The 18,623-nt window shown below is 27.3% G+C and overlaps 1 protein-coding gene across 2 annotated transcripts in view; it reads left to right on the forward strand.

Moving 5' to 3' along the window:
* The window catches only part of LOC107457179 (CD109 antigen), a 67,049-nt gene that overhangs the window by 45,524 nt on the left and 2,902 nt on the right, over window positions 1–18,623 (forward strand). For both annotated transcript variants that reach the window (XM_016075277.5, XM_016075279.5), the window contains exons 13-34: window positions 534–887; window positions 1,512–1,706; window positions 1,787–1,936; window positions 2,327–2,446; window positions 3,074–3,128; window positions 3,752–3,899; window positions 4,269–4,386; window positions 5,362–5,475; window positions 6,898–6,996; window positions 7,081–7,209; window positions 7,912–8,056; window positions 9,276–9,452; window positions 9,535–9,616; window positions 11,084–11,240; window positions 12,096–12,158; window positions 12,238–12,412; window positions 13,188–13,378; window positions 14,446–14,595; window positions 14,681–14,743; window positions 16,207–16,319; window positions 17,083–17,245; window positions 17,903–18,005. In XM_016075277.5, coding sequence (XP_015930763.3) covers window positions 534–887; window positions 1,512–1,706; window positions 1,787–1,936; window positions 2,327–2,446; window positions 3,074–3,128; window positions 3,752–3,899; window positions 4,269–4,386; window positions 5,362–5,475; window positions 6,898–6,996; window positions 7,081–7,209; window positions 7,912–8,056; window positions 9,276–9,452; window positions 9,535–9,616; window positions 11,084–11,240; window positions 12,096–12,158; window positions 12,238–12,412; window positions 13,188–13,378; window positions 14,446–14,595; window positions 14,681–14,743; window positions 16,207–16,319; window positions 17,083–17,245; window positions 17,903–18,005 — 3,064 coding nt within the window. The remainder of the gene's footprint in view (window positions 1–533; window positions 888–1,511; window positions 1,707–1,786; window positions 1,937–2,326; window positions 2,447–3,073; window positions 3,129–3,751; window positions 3,900–4,268; window positions 4,387–5,361; window positions 5,476–6,897; window positions 6,997–7,080; window positions 7,210–7,911; window positions 8,057–9,275; window positions 9,453–9,534; window positions 9,617–11,083; window positions 11,241–12,095; window positions 12,159–12,237; window positions 12,413–13,187; window positions 13,379–14,445; window positions 14,596–14,680; window positions 14,744–16,206; window positions 16,320–17,082; window positions 17,246–17,902; window positions 18,006–18,623) is intronic.

The following is an 18,623-nucleotide window of genomic DNA, read 5'->3' on the forward strand; positions in this document are numbered from 1 at the left end:
CTCCTTTAAAGTGATTCATGTTTTTTGTAGCACATTGTTTTCTTATTAACGAAATGTAAATTTGAAACATGTTTATTAATATTTGCTCTAATCTTTTACACGGCTATAGTGATAAACTACATTGTTAAACCAGTTGCTTTTTTATTATGTGCAGAATAATTTTTTAAATGAAATAAGCAGGGTTTTTCGTATTTAGCAGCATAAACATTGACACAGTAAGTTAATAAAATAGCATAAATGCTCAAATGTTGATGCTCAAACTTACTGTGATTACTACATTTCGTCAATAGGTATTCCTGCATTAAATAGTTATATATATTTTTTACATATTCTGCATTTTAAGCAATTTTTAACTCAGAAGATTAGTTTGTTATATGTAGATGCATGTGGATAATTGTTTTGATAATATTAATTTGTCAATTGAAATTTTTCTGCCTTTAAGTAAAAAATTTTAATTTAAATTCAGTAATTAATGAATTTTGTGATAATAAACTATCCATTTTATTATGACTTATGATGGCTTAATTTTCTAGCTTAAAGTATGCTATCAAGATGATACTCCTGTTGTGGTTACAAACGGTGATCAAATTGTGTTGAAATATGGATACACTTATGATGAGCGCCAGTGGGACTCTCGTCGAATTGCAGTGCCCAACAATGGTTTGCTTAGTGTGGATTTCTATCCCCCCGTCAACACCAATGCATCTTCCTTAAGCATGAATGCTGAATTTAGAGGATTCGATTACAATCTTGATAATGTTGAAGCAGCAATGTCACCAAGTAACAGCTTCATTCAAGTGCTGTTGAGAACTGAAAACCCAACTGTTGATAAAGAAGTTGAGTTGGAAGTGAATGCTACGGAACCTTTATCTCAACTTGTATATGAGGTAATTTTAATGGTTATCTAATTTTGTTTTGTTGACTCCTAAATGTTTGTGCTGCAGTCTTGTGCGACAAATTAAAAGTTAAAGAACTTTTTAAAAAAATCCCAATTTCATATTTTTATTTAATAAGTATTATTAATAGTTACCAGAGTTTGCTTGGATGATTCGCTTGTGAATGAGTCCTCCCTGTAAAACTGGCTGTGATGTATGTGTTCTTGTCCATAGATAGCATCACTGGAAACTAAGATTAAGAAGTGCACCCCTTTGAATTAAATAGTTTGCTGGTATTGGCTAGTGGTATAACAAAACAATTAGTTTATTGCTGGAATTTGTTCAGTCTAATCTAGCATATCGAGAAAAAGGTTTAAAAATTAATCTCTGGAAATTCTATTATTCCCAGATCTGATTATTTAAGAATATTTTTTTAGGTGGAGACATGGTTTTACTAATTTGAAAAAAATTATTTATAAAACTATCAGAGTTAATTAAACTGAGTTGTGAGGGTTCTTTCTTTCTCACAGAAATTATTACAGTATTCCTAAGCATCTTCAAAGAAAAAATTTAAAAAATTAGATAATCTTTTAAAAAAATGCTTTATTAATTTTGAAGTTAAATTTTTAAAAATAGGTTTTAGGACGTGGAGACATTGTGTTGGCTGGTGCTATTGATGTTCCTAATGTTAAGACCTACAGATTTTCCATACCTGTTACTCACAAAATGGCGCCCAAAGCAAGGATTGTTGTTTTTTATGTTAGACCTGAAAATAATGAAATTGTCGCTGATGCTGTGAATTTTGATGTATCTGGAACATTCAGAACTCCGGTAAGTTTATGCATTAATTTATGATTAAAAAAAATTCATTTTGAGAATAGTTTATTAAATTTAATAATTTTTTTTCATAGGTCAGTATCAATACTAATGTTAAAGAAACAAAGCCTGGTGCTCCAGTCAATGTGACTGTTGCAACTAAACCAAATGCCCTTGTTGGTCTCCTTGGAATTGACCAAAGTGTTTTATTACTCAAATCTGGCAATGACATTACTCAGAATGATGTAAGCATAAATTTCTTCATATTTGATATTAGTGTTATGAATTTTTTACTTTATTATTTTTGGTGCTCTAATTGTGTTTTAAAATATAAAACTTCAAATGCTGAAATATAGTATTTGACTAAATAAATTCTTATAATAAAAGCTTATTAGAATATATTAAGTGATATTTAAGTAAATTTTTTTTAAAAAACAGCTCTAAAATTTAAAACCTGTTCACAGAACATTTTTTTCCTTAAAAATTTAAAGGCCTGTGGCAACTGTCCCATATTTGGTATGGTTTGTTTCGACAAGATCTTAAATTTTGTGAATCTTTATATTTTTGAGGTTTCTGTGTTTGATGTATCAATATGTTGAACATTAATATTTATTATAATTCAAAAATTTTTTTAGGTCATTACTGAATTAGAAACCTATGATGGAGGAAAAAAGAGGTATCAATATGGTCCATATTATCGCAAAAAGAGATCTTTGTGGTGGCCTGGATCTGCAACTGCTCATGATGTATTTGATGTAAGTATTATTATTTTTTTTTTACTTTTCTCTATTTTTAATGTACTTTATCTAATTTTAAATTAAAATTTTAGTCTGTAGTATATTTGTACTATTTTTCAAAATTTATTTTTACATCAGTTATTTTATTTCAAAACTTGAAATATTTTTTTTTGGATGATTCAGTATGATATTGCGCAGAATGTTACTTTATCATTGATTAATTCAAAGAGAAACTTGTTTTTGTTGTTGAGATGTAATCAGCTTTAAGTTTGGAAAAATCTTAAACTGAAGCTTAAATGGTTAAGAATTTTATTAAGGTGTTAGGTAATGCACATATTTTTTAATTATTATCATGAATTATGTTATGTTTATTCAATCCTCTGTAACTACATTGATTTGTAATACATGCTTATAAAACATGAAAGAAATTTACTTCTATTAACTTCCATGTTTAAAAATGTAAGTAATTAATGTTTGTATGCTTGTATATTATCACTATTGCTAATACATAAAAGCATTAAAATCTTAAATTTTTTATGCTTGGAACAAACTACTTATTTTGTACTTTGACATTTCCAATCAGTTTTGTTTTAAAATTAATATGTATGTGTAGTATGGAGTTTTAATGCTTTTTATTTTGTTTAGGACTCTGGTGTTGTAGTTTTGACTAATGGTCTTGTATACCGCTACATCCAATTAAGTGAGTATTTGTTTTCATCGAATGACATTAAATTTGTTTCTTGGAAATATATATCGTTCACAGCATTATTTCTCAAAAATTTTGTAAAAGGTAGTAAGTAGTTTTGTAAAAGGTAAAAGTAGACATGCTATTAAACCAAAAATATTGTTTGTTAATGCTCAGATTTAAAAAAAAAAATAAAATAAAGGATTTTATGATATTAAAGACTACTCCAATGACAGCCATGTGTGTGCTGTATCATCTAGAGCTTATATTTTTGAGTATTTCAAAAATGCAGAAAAATAATTATCAAAAGGTGTACTGCACAAATAGAAATACTAAAAATGTAGATTTGTATTTGGCTGAAAACCTATCCTCCATTTGAAATATTTCTTATGTTTTATAACCCAATAGTTTTTGTTAATAGTTCTGTTATTTTTTTTGTTTACTTTTAGCAATTAATGTAAATATTCTAAACTTTAAAAAAAATTTTGTGTTTATTTAAAATATTTATTTTAAACTTTTTGTAATACATAGTTTATGCCTTCATGTTTTGAGGAAATAACTTTCTGGTTTATAAAGAATTAATCTTAATTTTTTTACTCCTATTTTCATTGTATAACTTAAAAACTTTTGAATTTCAGTTATGTACAGATCTTATTCAGGAGCAATAGAAGATGAGTTAAATGCTGTTGACACAATGCTTTATGATCATGGCAATGGAAAAGGATCTAAACCGAGAGTTCGAAAACATTTCCCTGAAACTTGGATATGGGATCTCTTGCCTGCTGGGTTAGTTTTATACTTAATTGTAATTTTTTAAACTGTAAATTATTGAATGCATGTTCATTTCGTTTGTACCTATTTAAACTTAATTTCAAAAATTTGTTTTTAAATTTTAACATTTTTGTGTATAAACTTCGTAAATCTATTAAACTGGTTTAGAATCGTGTTTTCTGGTTTACGAAATTTGTTTTAAGAATATTAAAATTTGAAGCAATTGTTATTTTTAGTATCGCACTAGAACATCTGGTTAGAATAATCTGTGATATGTACTTCCAAAATGTGCAGAAATAAATGCTATTTTTGGGAAGTATTTCACTAAGGAACACACCTCAGCTTTCAATATTTACTCTATTTGTCTTTTTCTTTCTTTCTTAGAAATGATGGCAAATTATCACTTGTGAAGAATATCCCAGACACCATCACATCATGGGTAATCAGTGCTTTTGCTATGGATCCTGTTAATGGTTTAGGAATTGCACCAGATACTGCAAAGGTATATATTTTCAACTTAATACCACATCTTGTTAGATATTAATTTTTGTAGCCATTATACGGGATTTGAAAATAATTCTGGTACCTGGTTAGCTGTTTAGTTTGTTTTTAAAAGTTTTTCCTATTGTGTACTTTCTTAGCATATTTATTGAAATTTTAATTATAAATTTAGTTTTAAAAGACGTACAAAATAAACAGAAGTTTTGTAATTAAATGGAAGCTATAGTTTCTACTGATTATTTATCTTTACTCAGAAAAAAACTTAAAAAACATCTAGAACTTGGAAAAATTTTTTAACTAACATAATTTGTTTTTTTTTTTGAAAATTGTTTTTAAGTAAATTGCAAATACTGATCAAATGAATTTTTTTTTTGGACTAGGCATTTTATTCTATTGTTATTAAATGAAATGAAATTTTTTATAATCCCAAAAAACTTATTTCATTTAAAAAAAAAGGAAAAATTTATTACTTTTTTATTAACCAAACAAAAATGTAATAAAATTTTTTTCTTCTTTCTATTACTGAAAAATATTTTTTCAGTGTAAACAACTCTATATGTTCTTTACCATTGATGTAAAAAAATTTTTTTGATATATGAATTTTATCCATTTATCTATATATTTTTTCGTTACAAAGTGGATAAATATATTAAGTGGTATACTTTTTTGTAATTTCTAAAAAAAAAGTAAAAGTTGTAAAACTATGTGATTTTAAAATTTTTAACTCTAAAACTATTTTTAAGTAAGATAAAAAAAGAAGATAAAATGGTTTTTTTATTTTCAATCATAAGAGTACATGATTGCAAAAAATTATAACTTTATTGTGATTAGTTTTTTCTACATATCAGCATTATCATTTAAAAACTGATAAATTATTTATTTAATCCAAAACTAAATAAAAATTTGACCAAAGTAAGGCTATTATAAATTATGTTGAAAAAAATATTAGGATATTGATATTTATTGATTCTTCTAGGTCACTGTGTTTAGACCATTTTTTGTCAAACTAAACCTGCCATACTCAGTTGTCAGAGGAGAATCATTGTATTTAGAAGCCATTGTTTTCAACTACAACAAAAAACCTATGAAGGTAATTTAGAAAAATTTGTTATAATGCAACAGTGTCTCTAGTATGGAAGTTCTAATATGATTTTTATGTAATTTAAATAAAATTTGCATTAAAAATGTAATTACTACAGTATTTGTGCTAGAAATATATGTGCTGTTTATTTTTAAATTATCAGTATATATGCTTTTAGTGCAGTTATTTATCTTAGTTTATGTGTGATAATCTGTGTTCATAAATGTGGAGAAATTTGCTAAAGTAGATGTAGTTTACATTGTAAGTTTCAAATATCTGCTTGTATTGTGGCTTTAGATTTCTCCTCATATTTGTACATTATGTGTGAATATAATACTAATATATATATATAAACAAACATAATTTGACAAGCATATTAAAGGCTTTATATAAACTTAGACTTATTATAATTGCAAAAATGTTTTGTGTCAATCAAAGCAGGGAATAAATTTTATGGACCTCCTCCAATCACAACATCCATTGAATACAGTCATGGTGTTAATATTCTGAAAAAAGTACAGAATCCATGCGCACATTGCTTTTATGCTATTAGTATATTTGTGCTTGTAGTGAAACTTAGTTAATTAGAACAACTTTTGATTGATCAAAATGATATTCAGTTAAGCACTAGAGTTTCTTAGATGCATTATTGATCTTTCTCCCTCCTTTAAGTAATTTCCATTCTCTTAAAAATATGATAGTATAGTAACTTTTAAAAACATAATTTGATTGTTATATTTGCAATTCGTGTTTCAGAGAAATGTATTTTAATGTAGTACATAGGTTGTTGCAAGATATTGAAAGAAGATGTTTTAATTAGCAAATTTTAGTTTAGTATCCCCCAGCCATCAATTTCCTACTCTTTTTTTGGAGTAAGTCATATAGAGTTTAGCTTCAGTTATTAAATTTTATTACCCTCGTTCAACAGCCAACCGAATTTTCAGTTTACAACTACTAATGTTCAACTCTGTATCCTTGTAATTTTGAACTCAATATAGAAGACAATGAAACTCCTGGATCAAGTATTGGGAGAAATTTGCCTTTCGCGGAGGACTTTTTGAGGGAACTAACACGCATTTGCGTTACAAAGAGAGGGAGAGCACGAAAACCTCCTACCTAAGGGCAAGGGCTAATCTATGTTCCATCTACCACTGAGGCTATTTTACGTCAGCACTGTGGTTGGTGTGACCTGGGTGCAGAATTCAAATCAACTAGCCATCACTGGGATTCAAACCAGCTCACCTCATTGGGAGGCAAGCGCTCTATCACCTGAGCCACCATGTGTCACAGTTATTACATTAAATTATTTCATGAAAATGTACTTTTATTTATTGGAACAACTTTATGAAATTGATATTGGATAAATTTACTAATTGTTAGATTTTGCTTCCTTTGCATTTTTGGCTCAGACTTTTTTTTATTTTTAAACAGGCTGTTGTTACATTGGAAAATAAAAATGATGATTTCGAATTTACAGTAGCTGGAAATGAAATTGGTGAGGCTTATGATAAGATGTCAAAGTCAGTTGAGGTATGTTCTGTTGTACTGTATTTGCAAAGTGCTTATAAGCAAATTTGGAAATTTGTGCATCATTATAATATTTTTTTGTTCCAGGTACCTGCTGAAGATGGTGTGTCTGTAATGTTCTTAATTACACCAAAAAGTCTTGGTTACATTGATATTAAAGTTTCTGCTGTTGCTAATAATGCTGGTGATGCAGTGGTTAGGAAGCTTCTAGTAAAAGTAAGGATATGTTTGAGGTGTATTGTTTGACATATTTAACTACCCTCTAATTTTTTTAATGTTTTATGTTTGCATTTTTTATATGATTAATCATTGTTTGTCTTTTATGAGAAAGTTTTTTAAAATTTTAAATATTAACATAATAAATATAGATAGAAATATATAAAGAAAAAAATTGTAGCAAGTTATAATTTGTCTACAAATGGCTTCTCTTACCAGATATGCTATAATTTTGCTGTTTCTGGAAATTTTGAGCATAATTTCAAACTATAAACTTTTTGTTGAAGTTTGTGTTGCAAATTTTTTTCACGGTATCATCAAACATTGATGATTTATTTGAGGATTAATTACTTTAAAATGGGAAAATATGACTTTATATTGTTTTAATTTAATAACATGATCATTTTTCTGTTGAATATTTTTCTTCTCAATATTTGTTGAACTAAACATCAAAATGTGTGTTGCTGCAAAAATATTAAAAATTTTAACCATATTACTAAAATATTACTTTTGTTTGCTAACTTGAAATAAAAAATAACATTTATAACAAATAAGTACATGTATATTATAATATCATACTCTAACTTTCACCTCTACAGTTTCTGTATTTAAATTGAAGACCAAAAGAAAATTTGAAATTTTAAAGCTTAGTGGTAAAAATTTTAAATATTTGTTAATTTAAACAAAAATGTTTGTTTTTAGCCTGAAGGAGCTCCTCAATACTTTAATAAGGCTATTTTGGTGGACTTGAGAGATACCAATTCAAAGAAATTTGAGGAAACTGTTGAAATTTCTATACCAGAAGAGGCTGTGCCTGGATCGGGAAAAGTATCTCTCTCTGCAATTGGTAAATATATTTACTTAAATATATGTATAATTGGTCGATTTTTTGTACCTGTACCGGCACCAAAAATGTTTTTTAAATTTTGACTACTACATGGCAGTAGCACATCAAAAATAACTGAAAAGGGCCAACTTGAAATTTTTTAACTTTTGCAAAAAGCAATTCCCTTATGCAGGTGAACAAGTATTCCAGTAAAAATGTCCCTAATATAATTATAAATGACTTAAACAATCTTATATGCTAATAATAATTTTATTAAGTTCAAAGTGTTTCCAGTAGCAAATGCTGTACTGTTCCTGACTATTTAATGTTTCTTCATTTGTGGTGTTTATTAATGTAATATCTTTTTGTTTCGCCATTTATGTGTTGAATGTTAACATGAAATAATTATTTGATGTATGATAAAAATTAGAGATCATACTGTTTTATGAACTCTTAATCCAGATTGTGAAACTGGTTCAGATTGATTACTTTTCCTATAAAAATATTCAAAAGTATGCAGGATTTTAGAGGGGGCATATTTTTTTTTGTATAATAAAACTTGAGTAAATTGAAATATAATAACTTGAGTAATTTGAAATTTACCACACAATTTTTTAATAAAAGATAAAAATCTTTCTATCTTTTTCAAATTTTAATTTTGCTTTTTTTGGGATACTCAGAAGCAGAGATTTATAATTGTAGTCTTTCACAATCATACAGACTATTTTTATGCTCCAAATTTTAAGAGAATATGTAAAATAATTTAAAAAAATTTACAAGTAACATTTGTCCAAAATTTGTCTTTTGAATTTTGGATAAAATCGCAAAATATTTTAATAATGATAACCGTGCAATATTTTGGATAAAACATTTATTTGAAATAGTTTTCTGCCTTTCTCTTGTGTAATGTGCTTTTAATTCTGTGACGGAACTCCTGAGAAGATTTTATTCGGATGTTTTTAAATCATATTTTTTCTTTGATTATTATGAAATAGTATCTCTCTCTGCTTTAAAATGTGAGGATTGAAAAAATCTTTCAGCACTTAAGACTAGGTTAAATTTATGCTAAAATGTATCTTTCTAGAACATTTTATAACTTTATTATTGCTTTCCAAGCTTAATGAGTCTGTGCTAATTTAAAAGTAGATTGAAAAGTTTTATTGTGTAATAAATTAAGTGGTCTAAAATATTTATTATTATAGCCATATTTAATAACATTATAATTATTTTTATGTTGCAGGAGATTTGTTAGGTCCTACTGTTAATAATTTAGATAAACTGCTTAGAATGCCTCAAGGCTGTGGTGAACAAAATATGTTGAATTTTGTACCGAACATTGTCATTACTAAATACTTAAAACGAGTTAACAGATTGACTCCTACAATCCAGAAGAAATCACTGAATTTTATGGAAAGTGGTATGTATTATACTAGCTTGTAACTTCATTTTTAAAATGCTAATGAGTATATGTTATCTGAATCTAAATATTACACTTTCAGGATACCAAAGAGAGTTGACATACAGAAGAAATGATGGTTCTTTTAGTGCTTTTGGAAATAATGACAAAAATGGAAGCACATGGTGAGTTATAATTTAGTAAAATTTGGTGAATTTTTTAAAAATTGGAAAATGTTAATGCTCTGTAATTATCAACTGTAGGGTAAAACTAGGAAATTTTGTTACTGATCATTGTTACCGGTCGTGGCCTTTTTAACCATGGTCACTTTTTCTAAAATTGAAATTCTCAACCGTAAAATATGATAGTATAAGCATTTCTCAAAATATTGTAAAATTTATAAGGTTCACTTCTAAGATTGAAAAAAAAAAACATTGTAGAATCAGTGAAATCATGGGCGTCTTTGGCAAAGGGGAGCAGTAGGTATATGTCGCTCTTAGTAATTGGAATTCTATATATTTCCCCTCAATATTTAGTTTATCAATCATTATAGATTTAAATTCATTAAAGGTAAAAACAAGAAAAAGTTTCATTTTTTGTATGAATGTTTAGACGATTGAAGAAATGTTTTCTTATGAATAAAATTTAGAGTTAATGAGATTGCATTTCAATTTTGTCCTTGGAAATTAGATACCTGGGACACTTATGTATGAAAGAAAGTAGTTTTCTATGTATTATAAAACAGTCATAATAAACCCATGTTTAGTAAAAATGAATTATAATAATAAAATAATGCACGTAGGATGCATTTTCAACTTGGGTAATAAATACTTAAGATATGGTGCAATACGCAAAGTAAACTTAACATTAAGTGGTGCAAACTTTCACCTGATTTAATTACCAAACTATTGGAAGCATATTTTCCTAATTTAAGCAGCCCCCATGATTGAAGGTTCAAAAATTCAAATCTATCTAAAGGAAGGTATGTTTATGCAGAGAAAAGACACTTTTGTATTTGATTTCATTACTGAAAATAAAGTCTGCACTAACCAATTATCATATTTGTCGTACGTCTCTTAATGAAAATCCGACCATTAGATCTAAAGTTATTCAGAGTAATTAGTGTTTTTTCCTGCACAATGTATTCAGTCAGTAGATACAAAAGAGAAAAAACCTCATAAATGACAAATTTTTTTATTAGATTTAAAAATTTTTTTTTATTGTTAAGGCTATATTTGGTTTTAATTTTTTTAAAAGAATTGTGAAACAAAAAACATGCTATGATATTACAATTAGATAAGCAATGTTTTTAAATATGTGAATGCTTAAATTTATTGTTAGCTTAGGCATTCAAATGTTAAGTGCTGTTTTACTTTATTTAATGAAGTTGATAAATTCATACCTGCCAAGTCTCCTTTTTTTTTTTATTGAAGACTCCTGTATTTTACAACTATTTCCTGCGTAATTGTATATTTTCAAATTTCTCTGTATTTGTTGAAGAAATTTGCACATGATTTTGCATGATGTATCAAAACGTTACTCGAAGCCTAAAAAATGTTACTAGCAAAATCTGTGTTATTTTATTTCTCCAATTTTGGCAGGTATGTAAATTTATGTATCATTTTGATTTATAATTTTTTTTAACTCTTTAGGCTTACAGCATTTGTTGTTCGATCATTCCATCAGGCTAAAGAATTTATGGAAATTGATGATGGTGTAATGACTTCTGCATTAGAATGGTTGTCCAGACAGCAAAAATCTGATGGTTCATTTGATGAACCAGGAGAAATTCATCATAAAGCAATGCAGGTAAAATATTTTGAGTGTTATTTTCATCAATTTGTATTAATTTATGTATTGTTGGTGTGTCATTTAATATATAAACTTGTGATATAAGGTTTTGGAGATTATTTCAATTGCTGCATCTTTAACAGAGCGCAATACTAGATTTGTATTTAAATATAATAATAATTTGGTTAATTAAATAAGTGTAATTGCACAATGACATTTTTTCCGCTTTTTGTACGAATTTCCATTTTTTCAGTTAATAAATGTAGATTCTCCCTTTTTTTAAAAAAAAAAATTGTTTTTTTCCGAATTCTTAAAAAATATTTAATTTTTTACTCTATCTCCTATTTATGTAAATGCTATTTAAAATTACGTTCACGAGATTTAAAATAACTAATCGCGATTCACATTCACTAAAATGAAAATTGCATGCAATTTGAAACTATGTATCATGACATATTCACGTGATTCCAAGTTTCATGTTGAGATTTTATCTTCACACAAATTAAAAATCAGATTCAATCATGTAATAAAATAAACCATGCATTATTTAAACCATGATTTGTATTCAGGAGATTTAAAAATCACGCTTTGGGATTCGTATTTACATGATTTAAGCATCACATTCTGGTTTGTATTCATACAATTTAAAAATAATAAATTAATCATGCAAGGACAATTTTTATCAAAACGTTCGTAATATTTTATTGATATATGCTTCCTACATCTTTTTTTCTTGCTCAAATTTCGTGTATTTTTTCAACCATTTAGAAAGTGTTTTATGCATAATATTTTTAGATTTCTATTTTCAGCTTTTTTGATTTTATACAAAACTCATCCATCTAAGATAATACTAATCATTTAATCTTTTTTTAGGGAGGTTCTGGAAGCAAGAGTGCCTTAACGGCATACGTTCTTCTTGCTTTCTTAGAAAATCAGGTACATAAATTTAAATTTTACTTTTCTCTCAATGAAGCTTTCAAAGAGAACAAAATTAAGTTTGATTCTTTTCTGGTAGGCGCAAAAAACTTTTGCTCAAGAAATGGACAAAGCTACAAAGTACCTTTTGAGAGAATTGAAAAACTCTCAGGACCCTTATTTTGTGTCTATTGTTACATATGCATTCCATTTATCTGAGCATGAGGAGAAAGATACAGCTCTTCAGAAACTGCTGAGTTTATCAACAAGAGGAGGTAATTTGCTTTTTCTGTTTTCATTTTGTAGAAAACTTATTATTTTTACATCAATAATAAAGTCAAACGATGTTAAAGGTGAGAATTTGCAGTATTAAATTTACAGTTAAGCCTCCTTTAAGTATCACCTCTAAATAACGACAATCTCGGAAAACCGAACATATTTTAATGGAACTAAACTTTTTTCATAAGATTTACTTGAGGACCAACTTCTGAACAGCAATTTTCTGAACAATGGCCACATGCTGCAAGCATGAATTTCAGTTCAAAGTGAATTTAATCACTCTTTTTTCATTTATTCATCTCTAGTTTGCAATAATTTTTATTGGTCACTACTTAATATATTATCCCACAATGGATATCTCATTCCAATTATTGTTTGTAAGAATTCTTTCATACAGAAATCTATCATAGATACAACCGGACAATTTCATTCCACCTACTCGATCTGTCATGGATGTCTGCATGAATATCAATATGATCTTTTAAAATGTTGGATACATTATTCTTTAAAATTCTTATGCATTCTAGATTGTGCAATCTTTTATCTTAAGTTTAAGTAGTTAGAAAAGCTTTGTGTAATTTAAGTAGTGTTTCCATTGTGTAAATAAATTTGGTGTAATATTTGTTTTTACTGTGAGCATTTGCTCCTAATTTTCCAAAGTTTGATTTGTTGTCTTAATATAGTGTCTGAAATTATTGCTTTGTCTAAAATTCTTGTAGTGATATCTCATTTAAAGTTTATCATTAATTTAATTTTCTAATCTCAATTCAGTTGATACCATCCACTGGCAAAAACCAAAGGACAACTCTATGCCTTACTACGAACCTCAATCCCAAGATGTAGAGATGACTGCTTATGCCTTGTTGACATACTCTGTGCGAGGAGATGTTGCCGGAGCCTTACCCATTCTTAGGTGGATGATCTCCCAACAAAATGAATATGGAGGATACTCTTCCACTCAGGTAAGTCTTAAAAGTGTTATTTTTACATTATATCTATCATCCTTTGTTGCTTTCGGCTAGGTATGGATTAAAATATTTTGAAATAGCAACTGTAAGAAAATATTAAAATTTCTGATTTCCTATCCTTTCTAAAATGTTATTTATTTCATACCTAATATGCCATGTAGCCTTCAGCTAGGTCTGGGTTAAAACTTATCTAGTGTTTTCTTTGCACATTTGCATTCAATTTTTTTATATCTAGCACAGTGGTGTGATAGTTGCTTCAGTCCATATTAACTACTACAAAGCAAGCATTGTACTAATCGGAGGATGAATCGTATTCGGATAAATCAGATAGTGGATCGGAGAATAACTTATTTATTAGTACATTACACAGAGAGAAACTCAATTGAAATGTACACTGGGAAAGGCCTAATAGAAAAGAACATTTGAGTTAAGGATTAGTTTATATTTATAGCCTTTTTGGATTGAAACTCAGCCTCCAATTAGAACATTGTGATTGCATGCAGATGTAAAAGAAAGCTGCTTCAAATAAATGTGGTTAGTTTTTCTTCAAGCAGAATTTTTAGACATAATATAATTATATTGTGCTTCTGATTAAAATTAATCACATATCCAAAGATTCACAATTAGGTAGATTTTCTTCTCTAGTCTAGGAATTAAGTAATTTTAGTTAGTTTTGTAATGCTGATAAATTATTCATGTTGTGTTAGTATACTATTTTGTAACTGTAACAACAAATAGAATGAAACTATTACTGAGAATAATTGAAAAATTAAAAGGCTTTGGCCAATATAATAGGCCTCATATTATATTGGCCAAAATGAAGGCCTCATATTATATTGGCCAAATGGCAGAAACTCCTGAATTACCTTTCTAGAAATAATTATGTAAAAACACCACTTTTGAAAAAATGTAGCTTATTACTGTATTCTCTAAAGACTTGTATCATAAAATTTCTATTATATATTTGAAATGCTTTAAAATTACATCATTGCCGACAAGACTTATATTTTTGACTAATACATAGGAATATTTTTAAGTTACAAAATATTTTTTCATTTTAGGACACAGTCGTTGGTATCCAAGCCTTGGCTTCTTTGGGCGTCAGACTCGCTTCAGCTTCAATATCTATTAACATCTCTTACAACTTCAATGATATGCAGAAAACATTAAGCATTAATTCTGATAATGCCATGGTGCTTCAGAATGTTATTGTAAGTTACTTTTTTATTAATTCAGATTTTTTTAGTTGTACCTTTTTTTTCAAGAATTTAATATATATTTTTTCCATACCAATAGTTACCTTCTGATGTCAGATCTGTTGCTCTTCAAGCTGAAGGTTTTGGAGTTGGTCTAGTTCAGGTGAGAATTTAATTTTCTAGTCGAAATATTTAAAGTTTTTTGTTGAGATATGCATTTTTTAAAATTTTGTTAGTGATGGAATGTGCAGTGTTTAAATAATATTATTAGTAATGAAATGTTTCTCATTAAAAACATTTTTTTAAAATAAAGGATTTTGGCTTTAGTTCACTGCCAGTGATAAAATATTTTGGATATTCTGGATCCTTTTAGTGGAAAAACCTTAGTAGAAATAAATTCTAACTACTCCATCAATTATTCATGCAGTGAAGGTTACCAACTACGAAAACTTATTCATAAAATTTAATATATTTACTTTTCGCACCAAGAACTTTTAATGTGAAATTTCGTTTTTATTTTCGGGTCTTTTGAATATTTGGTTAAATTTTTAGTTTTTGTTTCTTGAAATGTGTGTTTCTTTGTCTACTGGGTTGGGTTCAAAATTGCAAGATTACAGAATTAAACAATGATAGCCGTAAACTCAAAAATGAGTTGGCTGCTCAACGCTAATAATAAAATAAAATAGTATGCATGAGTCGCAGTGGCTGGTAATAAAATAAAATAGTATGCATGAGTCGCAGTGGCTGGTAATAAAATAAAATAGTATGCATGAGTCACAGTGGCTGGTAATAAAATAAAATAGTATGCACGAGTCACAGTAGCTAGTAATAAAATAGTATGCATGAGTCACAGTGGCCAAAGATGAAGGGCTTGCCTTCCATTAAGGTGATTAAAGTCTAAATTCCAGTGATAATAGATTGTTAAAAATCCTGTCACTTGCTCCCACTGGCCACAGTGCATTGCAAAATTTCCTCACTGGTGGACATTTAACATAAATACAGGTTAGTTCCATCTGAAAGTTCACTATGTAATCTAGTTTAATAATGCTCATTCGAGAGGCTCCCTTGTCTTCTGAGTTGAGTTCAAAATTACTAGACTACATTGTTGAACATTAGTAGTTGTAAACTCATAAATAGGTCAATCGTAGTTATAAAATAAATAGTATGCATGACAGCCAATTATAACCATTTAATAAATTTACGTTTTCTTTCTCATTAAAGTGCATACCTACCAACTCTTCCGGAAGATTTTATTTTCATATTTAAAGTGGTAGCAATACTCAGGTTATTCCAATTAACTTTTTGAATTATAATGATAATTATAAATGAGTCTGACCACCACTACATATAAATAATTACAATAAATATATGAAAGCATAATCTTTACGCAAGCTATTTTCATCGGGATCAAAATATAAATATATTTTTGAATCAGATTGATTTTCGGTTATTGTTTTACAACCACTCTGAAAATCCATTCTCGGAAGGAGTGAAAGTTGGCAGGTATGAAAGTGTTCATAAGCTAAATAATTAAAAAAAAAATCATTGAGCACAGAAAGTATATGCAAACAACTACAAATTATATAGAATAAAAAGTATTCCATTAATTATAGTTTTGAATTGCAGGTCACATGGTCATACAATGTTGCTGTTACTGATGTCACTCCCGCTTTCTCATTAAAACCTGTTTTGGGCAAAGCCTCCACCGATGATTACATGGAGCTAGATATTTGCACTCGGTAATATTTTATCACAATTTCTAATGTATTTTTTATCTTATTCTTTAAATTTTTTAATATTACTTGGCATAAAAGGAAGAATTTTGAGTTAAAATAGAAGCATTTGACAAATATTTTTAGGTATCAGTACATTAGGTTCATATTTGTCCTGATATTTCTGATTTTCTTGATATTTAATAAATTCTGATTTTTATCTTCTTGTTTTGAGGTACCTAATTTTTGTGTGCTTTCAGAGAATCCAATTTTCTGCAATACAAATGCAGATTTTTTTAAGAAAAATAGATTTGAAGAATAAAAGGTTTTGGATTTGAAAAATAAAATATTTAGAAAATTTTGGTTTAAGATATAAAATATTTAGAAAATTTTGGTTTAAGATATAAAATATTTAGAAAATTTTGGTTTAAGAAATAAAATATTTAGAAAATTTTGGTTTAAAAAATAAAATATTTATAAAATTTTGGTTTAAAAAATAACATATTTATAAAAATTTGGTTGGGTAAAAATTAAAAAAAAAAAATTATGCCAAAAATTTTTTTAAGGGGAAGAGAAGTTTTTCAAAGTTGTCCATTGGTTGCTTTGTTGTGTGATGTAAGAATCTTACATTACAATTTGCTTTGGTTGGAATGCTATAATTTCTATTTTGTGTAATTTTATCTTATATAGGAAATAATTATCTCTGCTTTTGTCGTAAATGTTTTCTTTTTTATAACAATAGTTTGAATTTTGTTCATAAATAACAATAGATAATTTTATATTATTTCAGCTACAAAGAGAGTGGAGCTAGTAATATGGCTGTAATGGAAGTTGGTCTTCCTTCTGGATTTGAGGCTGATACAGAAATTTTACCCATGATAAAGAATTTAGACAAAATAAAGAGAGTTGAAACAAATGAGGGTGATACCAATGTTGTCATATACTTTGACAGGGTAAATTTTCATTTTGTAAAACTTTCATACATAATGTTGAATTTTTATTATGTTAAAGTATAAACTTCAATGTTAAATGTTGTTATTACTAATTTTAATATATTACAAAATATATTAAAATTTGGTGTAGGGAAAATTTTCTCATTTTAACTAAAAACTTTAAAAGAGATTTCAAGAAAATTTAAATTAAACACAATTATATATTTAAACATAAATTATATATTTTGTAATAATTATTACAAAAGCAGTGTTTATATGTTTCAAAGACTTGAAAATAAATTTGGCCATCACTTTATTTTGTCAAAAAAACTTAAAGTATTAGCTTGTTATTCTATCTTACCAATAAGTCCTTTGAATTTCCTTGTTTTTTGTTTTATTCTTGCCGTAATAAGTTTTCAATTAAGAATACCAATTTAGAAGTACGAAAATAAAGTTATATGCTATGCATTGCTAAATTTTCTTTGCAACTTTAATATGCATCATGATTTTGAGCAATAGATTACAAATATAACGTTAATTTAAAGTAATGTAAAAAAAATGTCAATAATAATTTGTTATTTTATTTCATTTTTATAATCAAGGAAAAATAACTGAATTCTGCCTGGAAGACATGATTTATAATATGAGTGATATATATATCCATGAATTTTTTTTTAGATTGACAATGAAGAAGTCTGTGTTCATGTCCCTGCTTTCAGAAGTCACAAAGTAGCCAATCCTAAACCTGTGCCTGTTAAAGTGTATGATTATTATGATTTATGTGAGTACTCTTCCTGTTTACAATAAAACTTTTGTTACTGTGATAAATAAAATTTATTTTAAATTAACTATATATAGATGATTCCCATAAAGAGCATGAAATAAAATAAACAAAGGAGGTATGTAGCAAAAAGTATATATAGGTAAATCAGTATTTGTTTGTGAGATTAATCAATGTAAGATATTTAAATGTCTAAAAATATTTTTGATCAATAAATAATAAATACAAAGCCTAAAAACTTAAACATTTCCTATTCGAAAATTAATTATATAATTGTAAAGATCTTGGAAGTAAAACACGATTACCCACATTTTATAAGAAATTTACTACTTAAAATAATTGTACATAAAAGTTTTAATTCTTTTTATGTAGATTAGTTGTAGATTAAATGGATATTTTATAATATCAGTTGACAGCAACACTTATTTTTACAAGTAGCCTCATCTCTGCTATATCTGTAGTGAAAGAAAAATGCACGTGTTTAATCTACAAAAATGTAGGTTGGTACTATTTATTAAAAGTCATCATTTTTAAGCAAAGAGTTATTCTAAATTATGTATTATTTTTGTTTAATTAAACAAAATTTTTAAAAGAAATTTTTTTTTTAATAACATTGAA

This window comes from Parasteatoda tepidariorum, chromosome 4 (assembly GCF_982258835.1).
Source record: "Parasteatoda tepidariorum strain Cologne lab strain chromosome 4, Ptep-v5.0, whole genome shotgun sequence".
Taxonomy (NCBI): Eukaryota; Metazoa; Arthropoda; class Arachnida; order Araneae; family Theridiidae; genus Parasteatoda; species Parasteatoda tepidariorum.